The 26,774-nt window shown below is 33.1% G+C and overlaps 1 protein-coding gene across 5 annotated transcripts in view; it reads right to left on the bottom strand.

Annotated features, from left to right (window-relative positions):
• Positions 1 to 8,498: 8,498 nt before the first annotated feature.
• LOC105209306 (uncharacterized) overlaps positions 8,499 to 26,774 on the bottom strand; it is a 115,002-nt gene continuing 96,726 nt past the window's right edge. For 3 of the 5 annotated variants that reach the window (XM_011179657.3, XM_054233710.1, XM_054233711.1), the window contains 4 exons: positions 15,657 to 15,866; positions 15,324 to 15,553; positions 9,540 to 11,395; positions 8,499 to 9,231 (listed from right to left, as the gene is read on the bottom strand). In XM_011179657.3, the coding sequence (XP_011177959.1) occupies positions 9,081 to 9,231; positions 9,540 to 11,395; positions 15,324 to 15,553; positions 15,657 to 15,866 (2,447 nt within the window). In that variant the 3' untranslated portion in view covers positions 8,499 to 9,080. Of the gene's footprint in view, positions 9,232 to 9,539; positions 11,396 to 15,323; positions 15,554 to 15,656; positions 15,867 to 16,040; positions 16,096 to 16,943; positions 17,240 to 26,774 lie in introns of those variants that run through there. The other 2 variants (XM_029038495.2, XM_029038496.2) reach the window with 2 other exon arrangements.

Consider the following 26,774-nt stretch of genomic DNA (forward strand, 5'->3'; position numbering starts at 1 on the left):
CATGCACAAACAGACATATATGATACAAGTACAATGAAGTGAAAAAAGTAATTCTCAGTTATGTGCAAATGAAAGATAAGAACAAAACACCAAAAGCATGCCAGAGCCAGCCAATACCAAGCCAACGCTGCTGCCAACCGAGAAACCAAGAAATTCGCGCAAGAATCTCTTTATTTATTTATTTGGCTTGCTCCCTCCACTGGATGCAAATTATAGAATTCACACGCTTGCTGGCACGCCTTCCTTATTTGCTGCCACGCAAATGGAATTCGCACAAACAACTTTATCCATTAATTAAAATTACTATGCTCTCTGTGCACATAACTGTAGTGGTATTTACGCTATGATTTGTAAATATTTCGCTCATTGAAATAACACCTTTGATAGCGGTGAAAAATACTGGCGTGCTTTATTGCTTTCAAGTGCCGAAGTTATGTTAGTAATTTTTTATTAAACAATAATTCGTGTGCAATTTTGCTTTATTATTATTTCTTCTGATAAATTGTTTCGCAGAACTTTTCCATTTGCTGGTTAAAGGAGCGACTGAGTACTGCTTGTGGCCTGCAAAAGGCTTTCATGTATGTCCAAGGAATAACCCAATAGAGAAGAAGATAAATTCAAATGAAGTGTACTTTTTAAAAGTTTAATGATGAAGTGCTATACAGAGCTAATAAAGTAAAATGGTCTGTTTCTGGAAGTAATGCAGGCATAAATCTCAGAAAGTATTAGTGTTGACTTATTGATATTAAGAGTGAAAAACTTTAAATTTATTAAGTCTGAAGAAGTTGCTCTATCCAGGGTAACTTTGTTGTCACTCAAGAACTTCACTTTAAATGCGATTTTCTAAAAATTTTGCTTTCAAAATCGGCTATCAAGATTTATCGAGAACTACACAACTGATCTTGATAAAATTTCAGACAATTACAATTTACAATGCTTAAGATTTTTTTCAATGCAGCGAAATTTTAGCCAATTTTTTTCGTAAAAGCTTTTACCGAAAATCCAATTTTGATTATTTTCTTCTTCGTCCAAGTTCCCGTTTAACTAAACACGTACGTTTTTTTTCACATTAGATTATTCTACTAGAAGTTATGCTGTTAAGGGGGCATACCTGTGTAACGCATGAAAAATTAGGCGATTTTCGTGATTTTTTTTTTTAAGAAAGTACTCGATCGAATGTTTCGAACCGTTTTGGACATTATAAGGTATATTTTCGGCTACTTTTTAAGATTTTCTTTACCAAAAATGTTAAAAAATAACGGAGTTATGTGCCGTCTTCGGAGGTGCAAAAAAAGTTTCCCCACTGCTAGCATGATTCCGGTCGAATGAATAGATTAAACATAAAAATTCAAAAAGGTTAATAAAGTTGAAGATATTTCCTATATGATCCACGATTTTAGAAATATATCAAAAATTAACAAAATGGTATAGTTCTGAAAAAAAGCAAAAATCGTTTTTTTAGGTAAGAAATGGTGTTTTTTAATGCCATATCGATAAATTTCTCATTGAGTTATGATATCAGCAATTTTGAGAAATGTCGTTTCGAGAAAAACACGTTTAAAGTTTCCACTATAGCTGCATGTACCTGCGAGCGGTCGCTCTTTATAACGATGCCATTCAAAAACTATTCAAATACGACCTATTCGCTTTCACAAGCTAATTTTGAAAGTATAAACTTAGAATAAGCAAAAATAAAAAAATCGATTTTTTGAAAATGTCGACCACCTTTTTGCTGAAGATTCGCCGGATACGTGGTCACAATGGCAGACTTTTTAATAATTTTCTTAAAAGATTTCTATAATTCCTCATTAAATATGTATATTTAAGACACTAAAAAATATGAAGATTTTTTATGTAATTAGGCCGAACTAAACCCATGTAACCTCTCAATGAACTATATGACAGATTAAAACGTATCTTAATGGGTATTTGGAAGCAAAATATCTGTTGCATTTTGGCCAAAATGCAAATATGAATGATTAGTGTACTGTTATCAAACAATTTTCATAGTTTTTGAAAATTGTTTAAGTCAATCCAAACGAGATTTTTTTGAGCTCCTTTTTATATTAAGTGCTCTGTTTCATAATTGACTTTTCTGGGATATTGCTAATCAATAGAACTTGATGGAAACTATACAACATTAAGAAGCCTTTTTATGTAGATTAAATTTATCTAGTTAAGAATTTTCTAGAGGAAGTGTCTCCGAATTGTCTTCAGTAATTTTTTTAATAGATTCCACATTTTTGCCAATGTCTCAAAGCAAATTTATGACTTTGTATTCAGAGCACTATTAACAGCAGTGTTAACTAATAACTCTGAGAAAAAATCCATATCGGAAAATAAAAAAGAAATAAAAATCATGATAATTTCCATTCATGCAGTAAGACATTTATAAGACTTTGATGCTGTTTCCAGTATATGCAAAATAAAGAGATAGTGACTAAAAGGAAATACGCCAGTATTCATGCATCTTCAGAGCGATAGTGTGCTGGCAATGAATTATGAGTACCACCTAAATGTTCCGCTGTAACAAATGAGGTAAATTTTGTAAATACATGGGCAACAGTGAAAAAATAAAAGCAGTAATTGCCAACAACAGCACAATAAATACTCACAGTACTCATATCATAGCCACCACGAGCGGCACTAACCCCCACACCACAACAAGCGAAACGGAAATCGCATCAGCGGAAACGGTGTAGTGGTACACACATGAATGCTTTATGGTTTATTTATGCAGTTTTCACACCGCGAAAAAAGTTGGAGGCAGCAACCGAGCTACCCAATCATCCCGCCAACTAAGGAATCATTTGTTCGGTTGTGAGGTTATGTATGAAGAGCTACGCTATATTACTTCTGATTTGCTTTATTACTTTTATTTACCTACGAAAGTATAAAATGTGTGCTCCGTTTCCGCTTACCGTTGTTCTTGTTGCTTGAGATGATTTTTTTTCGCGTGCTGATAAGCGAAATGGAAATAAATATTCGTAAAAATGTTAAATTACTTTTCTTATGTGTATATGTATGGGTGCAAGTCTGCAGCATCTTAGAAATACAACGAAGCATATGAGTTATCTGTCGAATACAAGAAACAGTAGAAATGCTGCTCCTTTAACAAAGTCAAGGGAATGGTGTGAGTTATGCCATTTGCCGTTATAATTCACACATGTATGTATGTATATATGTGTGAAAGAATGTGCATGACTGCAGGCGGTGTCCTAAATCAGTGAATGCCATTAAAAGAGTACCTCGGCTAGCCTCTACTTGGTGCTCAACACACCCCTCCACCCGCAGCGTAACATGAGTTACCACAAATTCAAAGTCTGTATGTATGTGGATATATTGCCCAATACGATAGCATGCAATGTTTTGTTCTGGGTAATTTTTTATCGCGAAACTTTTAAATTAAAAATGTATCTTAGCTTTTAGCTGCGCACAGTCGCCTTAAATTTGAATAAATGGCATACAATATTTATTAGCTGATTGCCAGTATGAGTTGTCATATTTTCATAACATACACATACATATGTAGATCTAATAATGTTGTCTTATTAATGTTGTAGATTTAATAAGCCGATATAAACTTCAGAGCAGTGTGGCTAGATTTAAAAACGGACGAATAAAATATAATTCCAAATAATATTGGAATAGGGTTTCTGCAGGAATAGTCTTTTAGAAAAATGCGTCCTGATAGTTGACAGTTAAAAATTTCTAAAAAATATATGTGGAGAACACTTTCGCTTTCTTCACATTGTTTTCTAATAGATTATATAGAGATTGACAACAAAAATTCTGAAAATATATTTTTAATACTTTACATGTGTGCTGTGCTTACCAAAACATATATATATCGGCTTCATATTTTATATTTTTCATTGATAGAACTTGATAGCCGTTCCTGCCGTTCAGGCCGTTTTCATACTGATTCGGCAAATATAAGGGAACAAATTTAGAATAACTTTATGTGAACAATTTAACTTTTTGTATGTTTTATTTATTAAATACTAGTGACCGGGCTACGATTTGCTGTGTGTAAGATATTAAATTATATTTTAATTAACTGTTTGATAAAATGAAATTATTTAGGGAGTCACTAATTATTTGAAAATATAATCAATATTCCCCAACAACCCCTTCGGAAAGCTTGTCGTTTCAAATATTTTGCCACGTTTTATTCTGACATTATCTACATAGGCCTTAGCTGAAATTAAAGTTATGTCATATTGGAAGGTGTAGTCGACTTTGTCCCTTAAAATCTCTTTTGGGCTGTGACCTTGCCAATTTGCCTAACAACCATTAACCATTGATGCCCTTCCGTAGTTAGCTTAATTTGAAACTTTCCCTTTTTTGTTTAACTGCATATTTTTAGTCGTTGCAGTAATCCGATTTTGACCATCTACAATACCAACCTTCACATAGCGATAAGGATTAAGTGTTTCAAATTATATTAGGATATGTAGATCAAGTTATCGCTTGATCAATCGACCGACCGGACAGACGGATGGACATTGCGACAAAAATTTGAAATATAAACTATCCTATCTTTTAGGTTGGAACAAATTGCAGACGTGTGTAAAATTTCATTAAAATTGGTTCTGTCGTTTAAGCGTCAATCCGGGACAAAGAACGTGACATGAAATTTTTATATACATACATAGAAAAACTTAACTAACTATTCTTTAATAACCAAATCATCAACATTTTTCCACATTTCGCGCTATAAAATATATGATTCGCGTACCTACGGCCGACCGATTTCAAAACGGAAAATATATGACCATTTTGTTTTCTGGCACATACGAAATTGTTACGATTTGATGTTCGCAAACGAAAACGGAACAGTGAAATACAGCTCATGGCAATACGTTTTGATACGTATTTATGAGATGTGCTTCGGTAATACCTGCGAACAGCTGAGAAATTTTATAACATGAGCTTTGACATTGTCGCAGCGGTGCGGGCGTACAGGCCTTATACCCACGCGTTTTGGTTCAGCCTACATTAAATTCATTGTTTCATAGTAATTTACCGAATACCTTAGACGTAATTTAAACCAGAAAAATAAATAGTATTTTCGTACTAAAACACTGTTTCTCAGACACTACACAGGAGGTAAATTTCTTCGAATAGCTCTGCAGTATATTTTTTAGCATAAATAACAGCTTAAGAATATAGTTTCAAAACTTTGAGCCAGTCCTTGCACATTTTGAGGGAATTACAAAAATTTTAAATACAGTTGAACTTCCCTAACTCAAATAAAAACAAGAAAAAACGTTAAACGAAGCTAATATACCCTTCACAGGTGCATTTCTTTTAGTAACTATGGGTTTAAGCAAATCTAAAGACGTAAGAAAAAGTAAGTAAACAAAAAAGAAAACATTTTACTAATTCTTTTTAGCCGGGTTGTTTGCTAGAAACATAAAGGTTATATAGTTAACCGATCTGAACAATTTCTTCGGAGATTATATTATTACCTTAAGCAGTAATCCATGTCAAATTTCGTGAAGATACCACGTCAAATGCGAAAATTTCCCATACAAGCCATTGATTCCGATCGTTAGGTTTGTATGGCAGCTATATGCTATAGTGAACCGATCTGAACAATTTTTTCGGAGATTAAATTATTTTTATGAGCAATAACTCACACCAAATTTCGTGAAGATATGTAGTAAAAAGCGTAAGTTTTCCATACAAGCCCTTGATTCCGATCGTTCAGTTTATATGGCAGCTATATGATATAGTGGTCCGATAACGGCAGTACCGACAAATGAGCAGCTTCTTGAAGAGAAAATAACATCTGCAAAATTTCAAAACAATATCTTAAAAACTGAAGGACTAGTTCGTATATATACAAACATACGGACATGGCTAAATAGACTCAGTTCAACATACTGATCATTTATATATATACTTTATAGGACCTCCGACGCTTCCTTCTGGGTGTTACAAACTTCGTGACAAACTTAATATACCCTGTTCAGGGTATAAAAAATATAATAATAAAAAAAAATCGTCCGAGTTAGAGAAACGTATGGAAATTTGAGTTATGGAATGAAATTTGTATGACATTTGTCTCCTAATTGAATATTGCCAATTCAAGAGTTTGAATTATGGAGATCGAGTTTTGACAGTTCAACTGTATTTATTTTTATATTATTTCGAAAGATCACATATTTTCTTACCACAATACATTTTCTGCACTTTTGCCATGTCATAAAAAATATTGAAACTTGCACCTTCCAATTTGAAGTCACACTTTTTTCTACATACATACATATTTATTCACACTTTTTTCTACATACATACATATTTATTCTGCTTATTCACACTTATTTTATAAATATGAATTACACACTTTTTACCTACATTGACTATTTAGCACACTTGCATACATATGTATATGTACATTTCACTGCACTGTTGGACGAGCGAATTTACGCGAGCCGATGACAAATGATTTTCGTTAACCTGTGGACGCTTGCATTTTTGTGCACGTTTATGCATGAAAATTGCATTTTGTAAGACAAAAGTTATGTTTGCAAACAGAAACACACGCACTTTATTAATACTTTACTTATTAATTATACACACTTTATACTTATATTTAATATTAATATTAAACACTTTTATTCAATATTAAAATGCACACACTATTCTAACTGACGTGAGCTCCTAAAGTGAATTATTTTTGACACTTCCCACGCGTGTGTGAATTTATTGCATCGCCGAGCTAAGCACGAACTTGTGCTTGCCGATTATCACATACACATTGCTTCGTCTTCTGTAAGTTGCTATTATGCTTCTAGCAACAAAATCTGTTAGCTTACCTCATTTACATGTGTTTGCTGTTGTTTGTACTTACTGTTGTTGAATAGAATGTTAATGTATGTAGCATTCATGGCACTGCTTTGCCGCTGTTATTTATATTTTAGTTTGCCAAAATGAATTAAAAAGCAAGTGTTTTTCAATTTTACATTTAAAATTTTTTATTTCTCGTTTTATTAATTTGATTTTTGCAATAAATTGACGAATATCGTATTTATATTTTACAAATTTGAAATATTTTATTTTATATTCATTATTTAGTTCTATTTTACAGTGCGCTTAAGAGCTAAAGGAAACAAATAATTTATAACATATGTACTTCCGTATTAAATACATTACAATTTTGTTTTCTAATTGTAAATTTGAAATCAAAATATTTTTTTCAAAACGTTTTTAACTAAACAATTTTGTTTTACTGGTTTAAGTGCTTTTGCTTATTACTAGTTGTGTTTTAATTGTTATTGTTGGGTTTTTACTTAATTTATTTGGTGCAATTATTTGCATAAGTTGTATTTGTAATTACATACTTACGGTTATTTGTATATATGATTTTTTGCTTTGGAACTTTGAATTTATTTATTTTATATTTATTTTCTTGTTTTAGCTGTGTGTAACTTCAAAAATAATTAATATTTTTCATTTGTTTATTATTAAAAGTGTTCTAATTTGTTGCTGATTCATAGCTGGTATACAGTTGTTGTCATTATTGATGATATTTTTTTACAAAATTATTGACAATTTCTATGCACGTATGAATTTTTTATGTTGTTAATTTTACATTTTAATAAATATACTGTTTTTTTCATGAATTTAAGAAAATCTGTAAATAAGCTATTTATTAGCCAATTTCTGCGAACCACTTGTTGTTCTGCAAATTCTCAGCTTTCAGTGCTTCTTTTATTTTTATAAAATTTCCAAAAAGTATCAAATACCCAAAAACTAATTAAAAAAAAATTATTTTGAAACATAACCACAAAACAATCAGTTTATATAAACCTGTTGATATAACATTAATAGTAAGAATTAAATTTTCTTTAAATAAACGATATGTGCATTCATGCTTTGAAATATTTTTTAAAAATTTCCGAATACTTATTTGACTCAAAATGTTTGTTACTAATTGCCTAGGTGACGATGAAATGAATTATATTTTTTTAATATATGATATATGTACGTATTTTTTGCAAATATTTCCATATGTATTTTCAATATTGAGCAGATTTTTAAACATAATTTTTAGTAAAATTAATTACTATATTGAAAAAATTGCATTACTTATGCTTAGGTTGAAAATAATAATATTTTATTATTTATATACTCGCATATTTTATATTTGCTATATGCTATTTAGAAATGCCATCTTTGGTTTTCACTATCTTTTAACTATGTTTATTAGAATTATTATTTTACATATTTTATTTAGTGTATCAATAAATTGAAGTTCTTTTCTAAACTATTTTTATAGCTATGCAAACTGGTTTTATTGAAATAAATTGTAATTGAAAATTACAATAATTATTTTTATGCTAAAATTGTATTTTTACACAAAACATTTACTTAATTTTTTTTAATAATAATTTTTAGTTTTTGAGTTAACAAAAATTTCTACATAAATTATAATTAGTTATTTGTCATTTTAATTTTTGATATACAAATAATTTATAAAGGACATGCAATTTTATAACAAATTTTATTGGTACTTTATTTACATGACATCTGCTTATTGGAGGGTTTTCCTACCATGAACCACTTACAAGGAATACACTTCTAGTATTTATTTGTTATAGCAGCATTCGAAGTGTCTCGACTCAAAATTTGGCTTACTAACACGCATAAAATTACATTTCAATTGATGTAAATTATATGTAGATACCTTAGAGTGGTCTCGAAATACCGGTCAAAATTCACAAGGACCGACCAGCATTTTTTATGAAACATTTTTGAAGACAGCAATAAATTTAAATTCAGACAAAAAACGGTTTAGAAATTTAAATTTAGTCCTCAATGACCACCCTAATATCCATACATAGTTGTATTTACGTACTTCAAACTTCAGTTCTAATAAAATTAAATTCAATACTTCATTGGCTATATTTATACTGGTTCAACATTCCGCCTCTTTATCACTGGTAATCGACATTTGCATATAACAAACCTGTTGCTTCTTTATTAAACCTCATGTAGTTTAGGGCTCTGAATTTTTACTCTCTCGAAGACATGTATATTTCCTTCGCTTATATGTAAATATCTACCCTTTAGTCGCGCTCCTCATATTTGCTCACGAATGAGTTCAGGCCTTGTAGTTGAGAGCTGTCGTAGAGCGACATCTTTAGGCGTTTGCATTTGGCACGACGATTCTTAAACCAAAACTGTACATTTTTACTTTCCAGGCGTGGGAACTTTTGTCTGTAAGAAAGAATATAAATGGAAATTGAATTAGATTAAATAAAGTAAAAATTAATTTTACATGAAATAAGTACAGGTCAATATAGTATGAAGTCCCAAAATTGAGAAACGATTCGAGAAGCTTTATAATTTCTACCATCGTCAGGAAAAAATACAAAAACGTATATCATTTTGATGAGATACTTCTATTAAAGTTTGAAAATAACTCGAAAATAAGTCGGAATATCTTTTTTCAGAGGGTGCGATAAGGAGAAGGAGTTAAACCGTGAAAAAAATATATTTATTCTATCATTGCTTTTCGAACTCACCTATAGGGCATTGTATTCAAATCCTCCGTGTATTTCAGTATCAGATTGTGTGATGGATGTGTATTCAAGGCGAACCATTGCTCCAGCTTCGGCACTTCAGTAACTGGATCGATGAAAGTACGATTTCGCTTGCGACGCTCCTCGTTTGACATGCTCGACAAATTCAGACCACCGGGATTCATTAGCGCATTCGGTGGCATACCGGCAGCAGCTGCTGCAGCTGCGGCATGATGTGCGTGCGGATGATTGGCGGCTTGTCCAAATCCGGGTATATAATGACTCATGTACATGAAGGACTGGGAGAACATCGAGTTCGGCACCATTGGAAAGGGCAGATCTTTACGCTGTGCCATGGCATTAGCCAAATCTGGTGAAAGCGAACGATATTCATCTAGTTGTGAGGCATCGTTCTCGTTGTCATCGTCATCATCTTCCAAATCGAGATCATCGTCCTCCTCTTTGGGTGAACTCATTTTAGGTGAGGAATGTGCTTGCGGTTGTGTGTTAACGGCATCACAGGATTGCTCATTGTTATTATTAGTATTATTATTGTTATTGCTATTGTTAATGTTGTTGTTATTTAGGTTATTTAGGTTATTTGCATTATTATTGTTATTGCTATTGTTGTGTTCTGTTTCACTGTGCTGCTCATTGGCGGTGGCTTCATTAGAATTGTCACCTTGTTGGTCATCGGTTTGTGCGTCATTCGGTTTGGACTGCGCTTGAGCCTCCTCCTCGGTATAGCTGCGCGAACATGAGCGTAATGACTGATTGAGTGAGCCATTTAGCATGGTTTGACAGTCGCTTTCATCCTTAAACGCACCGTCAGCACCGCAGATGTCACGACGACTTTCGACCGACTCCATATTGCCCTCAGCGCCCTCCATCGGCGAATTGCGATTACGTTCATGCGTAGTTAGTGAGAGCGGTAATTGTGGTGAACCTGGTCGACTGTTGTCTTCATCCATATCATCCGAGTGCTGTGACATTGTGTCTACATCTTCCGATTTCAGACTCAACGGACTCTTCAGGTAGTCATGTGACATGGCTAAATTGATATTGCTGCTACTCATTTGTTGACTACCACCACTGCTGCTCGAACTCTGACCCAACTGACCGTGCTGATTCAGCATGAAGCCATTCAAGCTGGGATGTCCCAGCGCTGCTAAACCGCCACGCATTTCTGCGCGTTTCTGTGCGGCACGTGCATTCTTGAACCAATATACGACATTATTAACATCCAACGGCTTGCGACCACGCCTTGACTCCAGCGCATTCAACTGCACAACATATGTTTGTATTTGCTGACGCGAAGGATGTGGGTTCTCCTGAAACCATTTCTGCAATTTTGGCAATTCCATTTCTGGATCGAAACTGGTGCGCATGCGTGTCTTCTGATTTGGATACTGTGAGTGTGGATGGTGATGATGATGATGCATCGAAGGATGCATGGCCGGATGTACCAACATATTGGGATGATGTGCTGCGCCAGCACCTTGTGACCCATGGTGTGTGGCATCATTCATCAGCAGCGAATCACGACTGCCGCTAAGTCCGGGTATATTACTACCGGGTACATTACCCACACCGCTGGCTGCATGTAAGCCAGCTTGTGCCGCAGCAGCAGCAGCAGCGGCTGCAGCCACAGCCGCTGATCCAACAGGGAAGTCCATTTCGTTGGTCACCGACGACGGTGCTGTTAGGAACGGTAACATTTTTGGCGTAATACTAGATTGTGGCGTGAGTTGTTGCGACCACCATTGGTCGAACTTGCGGCGTAGCTCATCGGAGATCTCGCCGGCGGGAAAGGAATATGGATTCTGGTAAGACGTGCGGCATATTTGTGAGAGCGTCATCTGTGGGCGAAAGTGGGAGGAGAGAAAAAAATTTTTAAAATGCTAGTATTGGAAGAAGATTGTATAAAAAGTGTTAGAATTAAAAAAAAAAAAATTTATGTTTATTTAATTTAATATATTATCAATAAAGTAAGTTGCCTATATGTATATAAAATATATCGTTATTCACATTAAAACTACTTAACTCTTTGAAGTATATTTGACTTAAAAATAGGTAAGTGATAACTTATTCCACAAAATACTTATTTCTATTAACTGCACTCATTATCTAATGAATCCCATGACTGCTGATGCCGAAATTTCCCAACCATAATATCCAATGGCTCCACTTTTTAGCCCATAAGTACACAATCAGCCCAATAAATATTAGCGTTTGCAATGCATGCACTTGTCGTCTAGTCGAGTTTTTCCAATAACACAAGTTAATGCGTTGCTTAAACCCCAGGCAACAACAATGCAATGTCATTAGCCAATAGACAACAATTGAGCGATTGAACAATTGCATATCGCTACGAGGTAACTGTATATGAGTATATGTTTGTATGTATGTATGTGAGCAAGTGGTAAAGCTATCAACCATCCAACGAAATTCAAACCATATTAATCCTCCTACTAATAACAGAACTCAATGCAAACGCAACTATATGCGTACGCTTGTACCCACCACATGTCTGTGTGGAGTGGTGTGGTGTGTTGTGGTACTATAAAGCGCTTTAACACGGCAAACATAAATTTTCCAACCCACTTCTGTCACCTGCTAAGTGTACGCCATAAAAATCACGACACAATATTGTAGACCTTTCGAGTGTTGTGGGATTCGTTTAGCTCATAAATGGGTTGGCGTGATTGCAAGACGTTAAATCACTTCAAATTTCAAATTGTTATTCATTACGTTGACAGCTCATATCAGCAAACATACATACATATGTGCATATGTATTTACATATATATTTATTTATATATAGTTATTACTGCCTTTGGCCCAAAGATAATTGGTACTTGGTTAGCTAGCTATATACATACATTTTGACCAACGCTGGTGTATGCCAGCGCAGCGTATGACTAGCGGCATTAGCGTTAAGTCAACAAAAAACAATAACTTTTAACACAATCGCGCCAGATAGCCGTTAACTATAAACAAAATGTGATTATTTTTTGATCGCCAGGTATAGACAAGAACGGCATTGCTTAAGCTCATAAGATAAACACAAGCAAAAATAGCAGCAACAAATACACAAACAAACATATATTCATACACACATGAACATACATAACGACATATAACATTCATACATACATTGGTACTCTATATAGTCCATACTTTGTTAGAGAGGTTATAGCATTGGGTAATGCCTGACGCATTGGTATCGGTTACCACTATCAGCTAAAGAAGACACTCTAATCACTTAAGCTACATTTGGCATTACGCAGAACAGTTTGTCAGGTCTGTATGCACATAAATAAAATATTAAAAATATTTATATTTTTTTGTGTTGTGTGACAATAATTTAACCATTGCTGGGTTTTTGCTGTTGACGCTTATGCGCGCAATAAATTGCGTGATCGCTTACTTAAGTTATTTTGATTTAGTTGTAGGCTTAACGGTAAAAACATTAATACCTGATAACGCATAATACCGCCATAAATGCATGCTGATGCACGGCAATTTACAACAATGCAGACCATAGTATTTAGTTTTTGTAATTAAACCGAGAGATATAACAAATCAGAACATGCATATAGAAAAACTTAGATAAATAGTTAGATAAAAGTTATAAAAAGTTAATAAAAGAAACACAAAAAATAATTATAAATTAATTTTAAATAATAATAAATTATTTTTGTTGTGAAAAATTATTTCATTTAGAATGAAAAAAATATTTTAAATTTTTTTTGTGCGAAATAAATAAATAAAAAATTATTAAAAATAAAATTAATTATATTTCCTTGTTAAATGTGTTAACTCGTTCACTTTGAGACACTAACTCGAGTTTATGGAACATTTTAAATAAAAATAAAAAATATTCACAAACAAAAATCTTTCCTCTAACTCATCCTTATCACTCTTTTGAAGTTTTTCGTGTTAAAACTCAAGTTTGCAATAAAATTTAGTCTTTAATTGAACAATTTAGACTAATTGTTAAGCAATTTAGACACACTGTTAACAATTTAATAGTTCAACATGGAACAGATATATATATAAATCGCGTACAAAAAGAATGGTAAAATGAACTCAGAGTTCCTTAAACACCAACATAAATTTGAAATATTAAACTCGAGTTTACTATCACCATTATTGGTTACTAAAATTTGCACCTATTTAGTCAACTTGTCATATCCAATTGGGTTCAAAATAATAATATCTCTCATATAAAAAATTACAACAAATACAAATGTACAAAAACAAAATTATTTCACAAAAATAGTTTATTATTTTGTTTATCACATGATTAGCGCTTCACTAATTACATACAAACATACGTTTGTTGTAAGCAGTTAAGTTGGTATAATTAAGTTGGCAAAGCGAATAAAATATACTGATTTTTATTGATAATTATGAAATCGCAGCAAAATGTGTGCTTTTTCCAATACAAATTGTATGTAGTGTAATAAATTCAAGTGAACAACGCGTATTTCACTTGATTTATCGTGCGTTAAGCTTGTAATCGCAAATATTGACTATGAGTCAAATGACAATTTTAGGAAATATTTGTATGAGTCAAATATTTGTGCGCTTGGGTGAGTGTATATATATATCTAAGAATTGGTGTATAAGTAAGATAATGCGATAGCTTAGCGAAAATTAATTTCGTAGAACGCAGTTGTTGGGTATTTATTGGCGATAAACAAGCTGTATTATATTTGGAAACAATTAGAAAAGCTAATTTTCGACAAAAAGAACCGAAAGAAGTTATGCCGGAAATTGTGACCTCTGACCTTTTGTACGGTAGTTGTATTATAACTGGAGTTTTGCTAAAAAGCTTTAAGAAACAAGTGGTGTGGTTCAAAGAAGGTTTTAAATGTAAAAGATGTGATAAAATATATATATTTTTTTAATATTTAATCTTCACGAAAATTGATATTAGGTTTGGAATTAGATGCCAGTATTCCAGAAATTAATGAAAATTATTATTATGTATAACAACACATGTATATATTTAAGTTTTTCTGGCAATTAATCCTCTAATGAGTAACATTTGAACGCGGTTAGATTTCAGCCACACTAGGGTTACCTAATCTAACTGCAAGATGAAAGAGTTATTGAGCGCTAATTACATGAGGGTTTTCTCAATTTATGGTGGAACAGCGTGCGAAGGCAATGTAAAATGCTATGACATAAACAAATTACCGTTACCTTACAATTATAAATTGATTCAAGAGCGGATTAACTTTATATAAATTCCAAATACATACAGCTATATACTATATGTATATAGAACCATGTATGTACATGTGCATAAGCGCTGGATATAGCGTAGAATTTTGAAAATGTTTTAGTTTGCAGGGTGGGCGATTTTCACAGGTATTCTTATGAGAGTAAATACAAAAAGCTTTTAGACAATAAACCGATTATTGACATAAAATACTTAAATACCCATTTTGTTAGTTTCTTTGTTGGCGTTAAACCGATTTTGGGGCAATTTTCTTAAGTTCAAAGTGAATATGTGCAGAAATGCTAATTAAAGTTTACAACTACACCGTTTCAAGTGTGTAGTGGGGTGCTAAATTACTATTGGTTACAAGAAAATAAGGATTAAATATGTGCTGAATGGTAAATTCAAGCAGTTAAGACAAAAATATGACTTTTTTGAGGAAGTGGTTTGAAAGACTTGTTTTTTATTATTATAAAAACCCTAAAAAATATTTTTTATTATAAATGCTTAAAGAAAATATGTAGAAAATCTATTAATATCCATCAAAAACTCACCTCATCAAGTGGACAACCGGTGGAACGCAATACTGTATGCGATTGCAGCACGAGCAGTTTCAATAATTTATCTTTAATTTCACCGAAAGTCGACGGTTTGGAACGCAATATGACTATACGAAGTGTTATGACCGAAGTCAATTCGCCGATAATATCACTGACGGGCACAACTGGATTATCGGAGATCATTTCCAATGGTATGGGCTTCCAGTTCTTTATCATAATAGAACCTGAGTAGAAAAATGGAAATATAAAATTCAAATAAGCAAAATATTTCGATCCCATATTTTAAAACAACATAACAAATTTAGTTAGTTATTGCTCCACACTCACCTCTTGCCGTATTGACCGCCTCCTGTGAGTAGCCTAGTCGCTGCAGCGCGGTCTGCACCAACTCCGACCATGGCGTTGCTGCGGCCATAATCACATAGCTATCTGTTTCGATATTCGTACGTCGCTTCCATGGACTGCGTGAGTCGATGGCGAGCGAGGCCTGCAACGAATGCACCGATTCGACGACACAATGTAACGGTAGCGATTTCGCTGTAAGTAGAAAGAATAAGAGGTTGTTTAGAACAATGGAAGATGTTTCAAGATTTTGATATAAAAAATATGAAAATACCAAAATATTGAAATTTACAACAAAAAGCTGTGTAATTCACTTTTGAAAAAAAAATACGAGAAAATTTTTGATTGAATAAACAAAAGCTTTCTTACGATACGGTGAGCTCATTTCTTGTTTGATCCTCTATAATAAGTAAGAAATACTGTTGTGTAATCCCAAAGCAAAGTACTTTGTAATGAGCACTGATGGCTGACTGTATACGCCAAAGCTTATGCGATACATACAATTATTACATATCTTGTGTGGTTTCTATGATTATTCTGAATTAATATTTATTGATAAATTCCATATTTGTATTCAAATTAATTTATAAATAGTTTCAGCAACTCTTAATATACTCTAAATACGCATTACTTGAAATTTGAATTTTAAAAATATCTTCTATACATGCTAACAAGGTCGTTGCTACTAACAACCGTTTGTGAGAAATTTTGTTTGACACTCAGCGAATATTGTAAACAAATATTTGCCATTTAAAACATTGTAAATATGATATGGCGTATCATATGAAAGATAATTATGGAGCATCTTGCTTCGGGATCCTCATATTTGAAAAATGTAGAAACGAAAATTTCGAGTTCTTCTTAATTTTATTTGTTTTTTGAAATCATTTAAAATGAATTCATATATGTATGTATTTTAAATTATTAATATTTATTATAAGACGCACGCAATAAACCCCACTGTGTCTCGAAATTCTCAAGCGTAAGTGGGCGTGGATCGGGCACACTTTGCGCAAACCTGTAAACGATATAGCAAGAAATGCTATTGATTGGAACCCGCCTGGACAGAGGCGAGTTGGCAGACCTGCTCATACGTGGAGAAGACAGTTGGAGGCTGACTTCAGACCTACAGGAAAAAGTTGGGGCGAAATAAAGCGTATGGCATGTGACAGAAATGGTTGGAACTGTTTTACTGTGGCCCTATGCTCCTTGCAGGAGTAACAGGAACTATATACATATATAAGACGCAACACTGAAATTCTGCGCTCTTACCGGTTTCCTTGCAAGCTTGCCATAGATCTTGAACCTCTTGGGCATCGTCGATTTTCAAGGCGGCGATTTCTAACATTTTCTTTAATTTTAACTTTTTTCTTGATTATATAATGTATAAGGGTTCCTTTGAGAAGAAAACTTTGTAGTACATGCAATTGGGCACAATTAACTTCGGCAATCAAAGAGCACATAAATAGCTTGAACAGCTTAATAACACACACACGTAGTCTAAAACAAAGAATCTCTTTTAGAATTTGCGCACGAAATTTTAAAAATTATGAATCAACCTTATTCGGCAGCGAAAATCTTGCGACTAATCTGATATCGTTGAGGGATTCCAAAAAAAAAAACAGAAGACATTGATACATATTCGCTTAAACTTACATAACTGCGTATCAAAATAGAATCGATGGAAAATTTTTTTAAAACAAATACGTAATTTATAATAAAATGCGCAATAATATTTTGTCATAAAATGCGTAATAAAAATCATTGTAAATATGTAAACAAAATTTGTAAATATTTTTTCAAACTTTTCCTTAAATTGCGATTTATTTCTGTTATTACAGTAATTGTTTCCAAATTTTTTTTCGCAAACAAGTAAGGCACAGTGTCACAGAACATCAAAAAAAAAAAAAATTATAGAAATAATCAAATTAAATAAATCTATTCCCACTAACGCACCCAACAGCATATTACCGCTGATTATTACTACATATTTAAGCTAAAATCTCTTTAGCTCTCCCCAGAGCGCAGTAAAAAATTAATACGCTTTTGAGAGAGAAAAAAGAAATTACCGCTAATGGAATAGCTATCTTCGATATTAGCGCTGCTTAGCCGTGCACGCCCACACCACCCCACCCACTCGCAGCACCTTAATGACCTTATCAGCGAAACGTTGTTCACGCATAAATAAATCCTGTGACAACTGTTCAGCGCCCACAAGCTAAACGACAACAACAACATGAGATATTACAATAAAAAAAAAACAAATAGCATCGATGGCAACTTATCGGCAGCGTCTTTCCGGCACACAATCAATTGCAACGGCTAGCGATAAACCAGCGCTAAACCACCCCCCTCACGAACGATTTTTTATTGACAGCTAGACGCGTGCCGACTTCGTTGCAGTGGCTTAAGTTAAAGATGAGCGCGCGTTTCCGCGAATCTGTGTACGTGTGTGTTTGTGCGTGTATTTAAGTATGAATTTCATTTCAAATTGTCTTGAGCTGACTGCCGCCCGCAACGAAGGCATGATGCGATTTACTTTTTTCTGGCTATCAATTTTTGCTTCTTGTTGCTGCGTTCTTTGATTTATCTGTTCTTCTGTGGCAACAGCTTCATTATTTTCATATTATTTACTACGCGCTTTACGCTTACGTTAAATCCCCGTGCAGCCGCCGATTGCGGATTGTGCTTTGAGTTCCTGTTTAATAAATCCACATCCACTTAATATGGACTGTGGTGGCTTGCTGTTGGCGGCGGCTAGAGAGCGTATATATTTAATTTGGTTCAATGTCATCTGTTCTTTGGTGTGCTACAAATTGAAAAGATGACAAGGTTGGTAGATTTGAAGGGAGTATGGATCTAGCGTATTATTTGGAACTTGATATGGGTGATTTGCGGAGTTCGATAATATTATTTTTTTAAGATTAAAGTGGGTTTATTTTGGTTTTCATGTTAACAAGTCATAAAAATTACGTTAATTATTTTGTTTTCAGATTTTCAAGAAAGAGAAGATTTATGAAATGAAAAAATAAATTTCAGAAAATTTTTCTTAATTTTCATTTTTAAATAAAAAAAACATAACTCCATCATTGGAATGACAAAAAAGTTAAAAAATGTTTGTATTCAAGAAAATATGCGAGATGGTGATGCGAGCGATAAATCTTACTCAGAACTCGCTTTGAAAAAAAAAAATTAAGTAAAAAGCTGTTTCTGACTTTCAGCAAAGTTAGCAAAAAAATACTAAAGTTATATGGAAAATCTAATTTTTTTTTTAGTTTTATCAATTTACACAACAAATTAGTAAAAAAAGAGAGCTTTCAAGCTTTTACAAAACTAGAACTGTTGAAAAATCCGTGAAAGCTGCAGTCTTAAAGCTCAAAAATATTAATTAAATATGTCCATGTCTGAATAATATAATTTTTTAATTGCACAGCAATTATGCACAAACAAAAAGCATATACGCGAAATTTTCAAACAAAAGCTCGTACATACATACGTACATATGTACTCCGCTCAATCCCACCACTTGTAATAGCTCATTACGGAAATAATGGTTATTTTTCTTCGCTTAAGTCGCGCTAATTCCAACACAAACACATACAAGCACCGTCAAATGGAAATGCAAACGCGCTGACCGTTCATCCAAACGCACTTTTGCATACCAACAACAAATAAGGACATAATCCATTGCGCCGTCAATTCAAACGGGCATATGCGCCTGGCTTCATATGTGTGTGTGTAAATGGCGCTGGCGGCGGCGTTCAAAAAATCTCAAACCCATTCACAAATACATACACACGCATGTATATTTTCGTGAGACTGCAATGTGTGTGCGCGCAAATTCACGCGTGTGCTACGTAGCTGTTGAGTGGCTGCGTGAAATCCGCTTTTGTTTTAACCTCAAATCATGGTCGAGGATAATGGATTTAATGAGTTTATTATTGGTGGCCGACGTGGCGCGGTGCGGCATTTACGGTGGCCTAACGGTTTGGCGCTTGGAGCATATGAAGCTGAATGTAGATGGGTTCCCAATGATTAGTAAGGCGGCAGGAGTGCCTTCATTACGTTAGGTGTGTAACGGTGAAGGCGTACGACTGCTAATAATGTCGAGCAGTCCATTATTAGATTTGCATTTGACTATATTTTTGGCTTTTAAGAGAGGTCTGATTAAATTTGCTTGAGAATATGAGACTTGTTTTAAATACATACTATATTATATCTCTCAGATACAGAGATAGAGACGCTATATATATTAATTATAATGCACGGTCTATATATAATCAAACAACTCCTTCCTAGGTTTGCTAGAGTTGATTTCAATGTAATGATGTGTGTTCGTCAAAGTGCATTACCGTAATAACATGACAAAAACATCACCATAGCAGCCAGCAGTAAAGAACATAAACAACAACAAAATTTTGCAATAACTTTGCACACTTTTTGGTCAACAATAGCCAGTAGCTGTAGCAACAACAATAACCACCAAACAACCATCGTGACGCTACGAATATGCTAAGCAAACACACACATACCCAAACGCAAACACACACATTAACGTACATGCATACACACATACATATATATATACATACATACAAATATGTAGTAAAGCTTGCCAGCGGTCACTTTTTGTTTTGGAAAACCAGAAAACAAAAAAAAAATTGCAATAAGTATAAACGCGAAATATGCTGCGGGCGTGTTGTCGACGTATTATTGGCCAACAACTGCACCCGAACTAACCGCCACTGCGCCCACACACACACACACCCTTTCACCACTCTTCAACAGTGATAGTTCATATGGCGGCGATTATGCTTATGTGCTCTGCGCTGCATTGGTGGGTTGCCTGCATTTACGCATACGCGCACAACAACAACAACGGGTACATAAGTCCCATTTTTGGTTTTGGCCTATTTGCCGTTTAATATGGCTGTTGCGGCTGACCCATCATAGTGCAAGCATATGCTCTGGCTATAATGCAAATATTGACAACTGCGTACTACAGCTACATATTGTGGTGCTGCTGGAGTGTATACGTATGGGTAAAATGCTTGGCGTAATTATCTCATAATATGCCTGTGGGGTGATAATTTCATATTTTATATAATGTACTTTGAATTTTACATTTTTTAGAATTTATCAAATATTCAAGCTGCGGCTGTGGGTCTAAAATTTCCGGAATATTTATTTAGAAATTTAATCAAGCTCATATTTCATCGCAAATAAATAAATTATTGGAATATTTCAAGGAATCTTTTATGAAATGGGTAGCATTTTATTGGAGAAGCTTTTAAAAATAAGATTTGTTGAGAATTTCTACAGTCAATATAACATTTAATGGGAACGACAATATTATTTCACGGTAATATGGAAGCAACTATGATTCATTTTGTTGTTAGAATTAATTTTATTGCTAATAGAAATATAATTTTCTAACATTTCCTCAATGTTTGCATCAATTTTCGGCTTTCAATATTAAAAAAAATTTCATCAAATAATTTTTTGGTCTTAATTATATATTTAGTAAAAATAAAATCTTCTCAAAGACAATAACATAAGGGTTTTACATGAGCTTTGTAGGGTGAAAAAGATCATTTGCAATATTTTTTTCTATGTAAAAAAAGTTTTATTTAATTCAAACTTTTTTCCGTCTTATATGTAGATACTCAAGCATAATTTCTGAAATTAAAAAAAAAAAAATTAAAATTCCTCTATTGGGACGTCATTTCCGTTGACCCCTCGGAAAAAAGGTACGTCCGCGTTGTAAACATAACTCCTGTCAAGATCATCCAAAATGAAAAAAAAAAAAACAAAAATAAGTGTTTTAGGTAAGACCATATACTCGTGCTTGAACGAAGGAAACACAAAAAATAAAGTTTGGAGTTTTGGCAGACATTTTTCCAAAAAAATAAAAACTTCGGTCAAATTTACTTGACATTTTTTTTTAATAGTTGTAATTGAAAAAAAAATTAAATCCTTTTTTCAAGCACGAGTAAATTGTATCTCGAACACCTGTGCTAAATTTCATCAAGATCGGTTGAGTGGTTTTCGAGAATATTTGAAAACCGACTTTGAAAACAGGGTTCCAATAAAAACGCGTTTAAAGTTTTGTGTAACAATAATACCTGATTTGGGAGGCACACCTTTCAGAGGCTGTATCTCCGAAACTATTATTCGGATCGACTTGAAAATTTAGGATAATATTCGTGAGATGTTATAGAAATTAAATTAAAAAAACAATCAATTTTATGAATCCACGAAACCGATGTAACCCCATAATAGAGAAATAAATCAGCGGGTTTTAATACAGTGAAAATTCAATTATAATAAGTTCGTGTATTCAACAGGCTATTAATAAAATTCATAAAAAATAATCTATTTATCTAGCAATTAAATCGAAATAATCACCAAAATTGTGTTGTTCTACTTCTTCTATAAACATATATTCCTCACCATTCTTTGGAATAATCAGAAATTTACAATTAAGAGAAAGCATACTAATTGTACATGCCTATATAGTTGTTTGTGTAATAAACGATTTTTTTTTAAATTGTGGATTCAAATAAAATTATTTTTTTATTGATGAACAGTTTTCCCTATGACGAAAATATGTGGCTGACACCACCAAAATACATAATAGTGAGTTTAAACAATCATCATATAAATAATGATTTCTTTTATTTCATGTCAAATGTGTTCAAATATATGCATTTAAAACTTAAATCACACATCAAGTGTGTTTGTAGGTACATATATAAGCTTATTGCGATATTATTATTGGTAATACCGCCACAATTGTCAATTGCAATTGGTTCATAGCTGTGCCACTGCACGTCAGCAGTCAATGCAACAACAATTTACACGAACAGTACAAAAAATGAAACGATAGCAGCTACAGTGTTGATTTAAATGTGAATGAAAAGTACTATTTATGTACATACATATGTGTGCATGCAAAATGCAGTATGTAATCATATATATGTATATGTCTATTTATATGTATGTAAGTGGCTGATTTACTTTTGTTGGCGAGCTGGGTGTTGCTGATTCTTCACTTGGTCAACTCGACCAACGCAACTGCGGCATGATGACCGTTGATGGCGTGGCACTGCTAATGAGCTTAACGCACGTAATACTATTATTAATTATTCCAATTATTAAATGTTTAACCAACAAAAATCCAATTGTACAGCGTCCGTATGAGCTGTGGTAATATTGTGAAAAAGTGCCAAATAGATTTTAAGTGGCCGAAATTATGAACTCACGCACAACGAACACATGCACACACACATGCACTCAGTAGTAACTGCAATAAGCACATACTCTGCGCTATTTTTTTTCTTTTTTTCTTTTGGTGCGTCGATTTTCCATATTTCATACGCATTGATAATAAAACAAGCTGCCGCGAAATATGTTAATTGAAAATCACTTTTTCCATTATAACAATTTTTGGGCCGATGCGTTTGTACAATATGTGCGTATTTTATTACGGTACTTTGTAGCTGTCTGTATGTGTATGAAGGAGTGTGTGCTCAAAACTGCATTTCATTGAGTAATATTTTTGTGTTTAAGTACTGTTATGATTGTGAGTGTTGTGTGTTACTTTAGCATATGTATATGCTGATTGAAGTTGTCGTTCGTTGGGGCGTATGAGTAACATTTTATGCTGGGTTCATATGTAATAAGTACCAAGTTAAATTAAGATAATTTAATAATTTCTATACTTATTAGTTCTACTATTTTTTCTGGCAAACTAAATTGTAGATTGAAGTAAACTATGTTTTAACAAAGTCTTTTCGGAAATGAAAAAAAAATTGCATTATTTTTTTTTAATTTATAATTAACGCTTTCAGAATTTTTTTAAACGTATATAAAATGAAGTGAATTTGAATTTTCTAGAATTGTAATATTTTTAAATTTCCAATGAAAATTTTTTTTAGTAAAAGTTATTCAAAATGTAATACAATAACGAAATCGACACTTTGGTTATACATTTCTGCATACTTTTCACTACTTTTACTTGTCTATTAAACAAAAAATCTCTTACAAATCATTAAATCATTTTAAACCCACCTTCAAAACTATTCCCAACTAACTATATTAGCAGTCGATAAGTGCAACTGAAAATCACCTAATCATTGCAGTTATTGTTTACCATATTATAATAAATTATTTATTTGCAAGGTTTCACATACTAAGCATGTATGCATGTGTGTAAGCACCTATATTTGAACCACAAAAATAAAATATTACGTATTATTATAATTAGCGGATATTTTGCCAAAGTTGATAATTAAAATATAAATAATAATTAAACCGATTAGTTACTTCAAAAGCTTTACGGCATTAATACACATATGCGTTTATACATATATGTTTAGTAATAAGCATCCACATAAGTGTATTTAGTATTTATGCGCATTTTTTATTAATTCATAAATACTGGCAATAATATATTAATATGTTGCCGGCGTATTTGTAAAGCAGCGTAGCTAATTTGGCATAAACAATGTGCATATGCATACATAAATCATAAAACTAAATTATTAACAAAGCAAAAACAATATTTTGTTGTATTTCAATTATAACACTAAATACATTTAAGTATGTATATATAATATAGATATTAAATGCTAAGGATTAGTACAAATGTAAGCCATGAAATTCACACTAGAATAGGGACTTCGTTGAATTTCGTTGATTTCATATTTGCTTTGAATTTTTTAGTATTATCTCTCTATATTTCTATCTAATCAAAGTTGACTGAATTTCGTTTCTAATAGAAATTTAAGCAGAAAGTGCTAATAAAGTTGCTAATTATTGGCACTTTATCATGCTTAAATTATTTCAAACGCATTAGTTGAAAAAAAATGACGAGAAAAATGTATTTAATATTAAATATGACTCAATTGAAGCTTTTAAAAATAAGTGTTTAAATCAATTTCCACTTTGTTAAAATACCACTTATATAGATGCCTTCCAAGTGAAGAACATTTTCAACAAACCAAGAATAAGTTTTAACTATCTCCATCCCTATACAAATCTTCATCATATCACATATACGCATCCACACATACATTCCCGTTTAAGAAATTGACCACTTGACTAAAGGAATTTCCAGGCAACGCCTAAAAGATGCCACAAAAAGCTGCAGTAGATGTTTAACGAAGGCTTGAAGAATTCATAACTACGAAAAGAACCACCAAAATGCCCAGCTACTCAGCATGTGTATGTTTACCGTTATTAAGAATAAAGTGGCTGACCGTTGAAGACCTTAATCTCTGCACAACTGTGAATCTTTAAGTATTTCTAGTAGTTCGTCATTAGTTGCTTACCATTTACATGTGCCTTGTCTCCTCGTAGAGATGGTGGTGGAAAGTGGCAGGATTAATTGTTAGGGGTTGGTCAAGTAAATTACGTTGTTTTCATAAATGCTCAAGAAAGGGCACATATTATATATGTATGCATAAATACCGTTATAAGTGTTTGCATACGAAACACCTTAAGCCACTAAAGTAATATACAGTTTTTATTGTTGTGGAGAATTTTTGTGTTTATTGTTTATTTATGAACAATTTAAGAGGCATAGCAAAGCATGGAAAGTGTTTGGATGAGTTTGTGCGCTTCTTAAGACATTTTAAGGGTAAAGTTTACTTTATTGGCAGTTGATTGCATAACCACAAAAAAAAAAAATCTAAGAAATTAAGTACTTATATGCTTAACAATTTACTTATCAGTGGTTGAACAGTAGGAAATTAACGCAACTGACCGGATATTAAACATAAAATCCTAAGACGGTATAATAGTGGAACATCATGTGGTCGGGGTTGTTGTTGGAGAATGCTTGGGAAACTACAAAATGGTTTGCTTGGTTGATAGATATGATTCTACATACATATATATACTCGATGTAGGTTCGTTTATCTTTTTGTGTATGTGTGTAGGCAGTTAACTTGGGTCAAGTGATGATTTTAAATTGAAATCAAAATTGTGAAAGACTTAAGGCCGCATTTGCGTAATGGCTTAGTTACTTAATTTTCTAAATATCAAAGTTATCGGACAGCAACACTACGAAATAATACTAAAACAACAACATCATAAACTCTAAATTGTTGTATGTGTTGTTGTGGTAGGCATGTGTTTGCGCATTTATAGCTGTTTTTGCTATTTTCGTTGGCCTTTCTTACCTACATCAAAATCGTGTGACTTTTTTCTCGCATGCGATTTTCTTGCTACTCACTGAAGCATAAACTTAAACACTTTACAATTTCTTTGGTTTTAAATTTCTTAGAGCATTCTTTGGCACTTTACTTAAATGGCAGCTATTTTCTTATTTTATTTTATTTGATTTTATTGCATTTTTCATGTTACTTTTTGCTTTTCATCAACTTTATTTTCGGCAGCGACTTAATTCATGCATTTTAATTTATAATTCCTCGGCTTAAAATTGTTGCCGCTCAAGTGCAGCGTCCTTAGCAGTTATGAGCGAAGACTAGTATGTTGCACGTATGCATGTGTGTGTGTGTGTGTGTTTAGATCTTCTTGTGCAATTCTTACGCAAGTGTTGTTGTTTGCCAATGGCGTATACATTATTTTACACTTTTAATAGTTCTTGTTTGTCTCAACGTCGCCTCCTCGCAGTGCCTCATATGCCAAGCATTGTTCTTGTTCTTCTTTTTCGGCAACTTTGCCATGCAATAATCACTGCATTTGAATGAATGCTGCCAACAAATTTCATTGTTGCTTTGTTGCTTTGCATTGTTGTTGTGCTTATACTTTCTTGCTTGACAGCGTACAAAGTGAAATTAAAAGCGCTTATTGGTTCGCACATGCCTGCATGTGTGCGTGTGTTAGCTGGCAAGAAAGTTGAAAGAAACTATAAAATCCTTGTAAGTTCATGCGTATTAAGCTGTCGCATCTGAACTTACAGCTTCGGCTTCGGCTACAGCTTCAGCTGTTGACGTCCTTCCATCTTTGAACTTGCCAAACAAACACCTACACACACACACTAAATATTGGTTGTATGTATATGAAACTTATAAGCATATTAATAGGAATATGTGCAAAGTTGTCAAGCTTAACACCAAACTTGTGTATTTTGTT

Source organism: Zeugodacus cucurbitae, chromosome 6 (assembly GCF_028554725.1).
Source record: "Zeugodacus cucurbitae isolate PBARC_wt_2022May chromosome 6, idZeuCucr1.2, whole genome shotgun sequence".
Lineage (NCBI taxonomy): Eukaryota > Metazoa > Arthropoda > Insecta > Diptera > Tephritidae > Zeugodacus > Zeugodacus cucurbitae.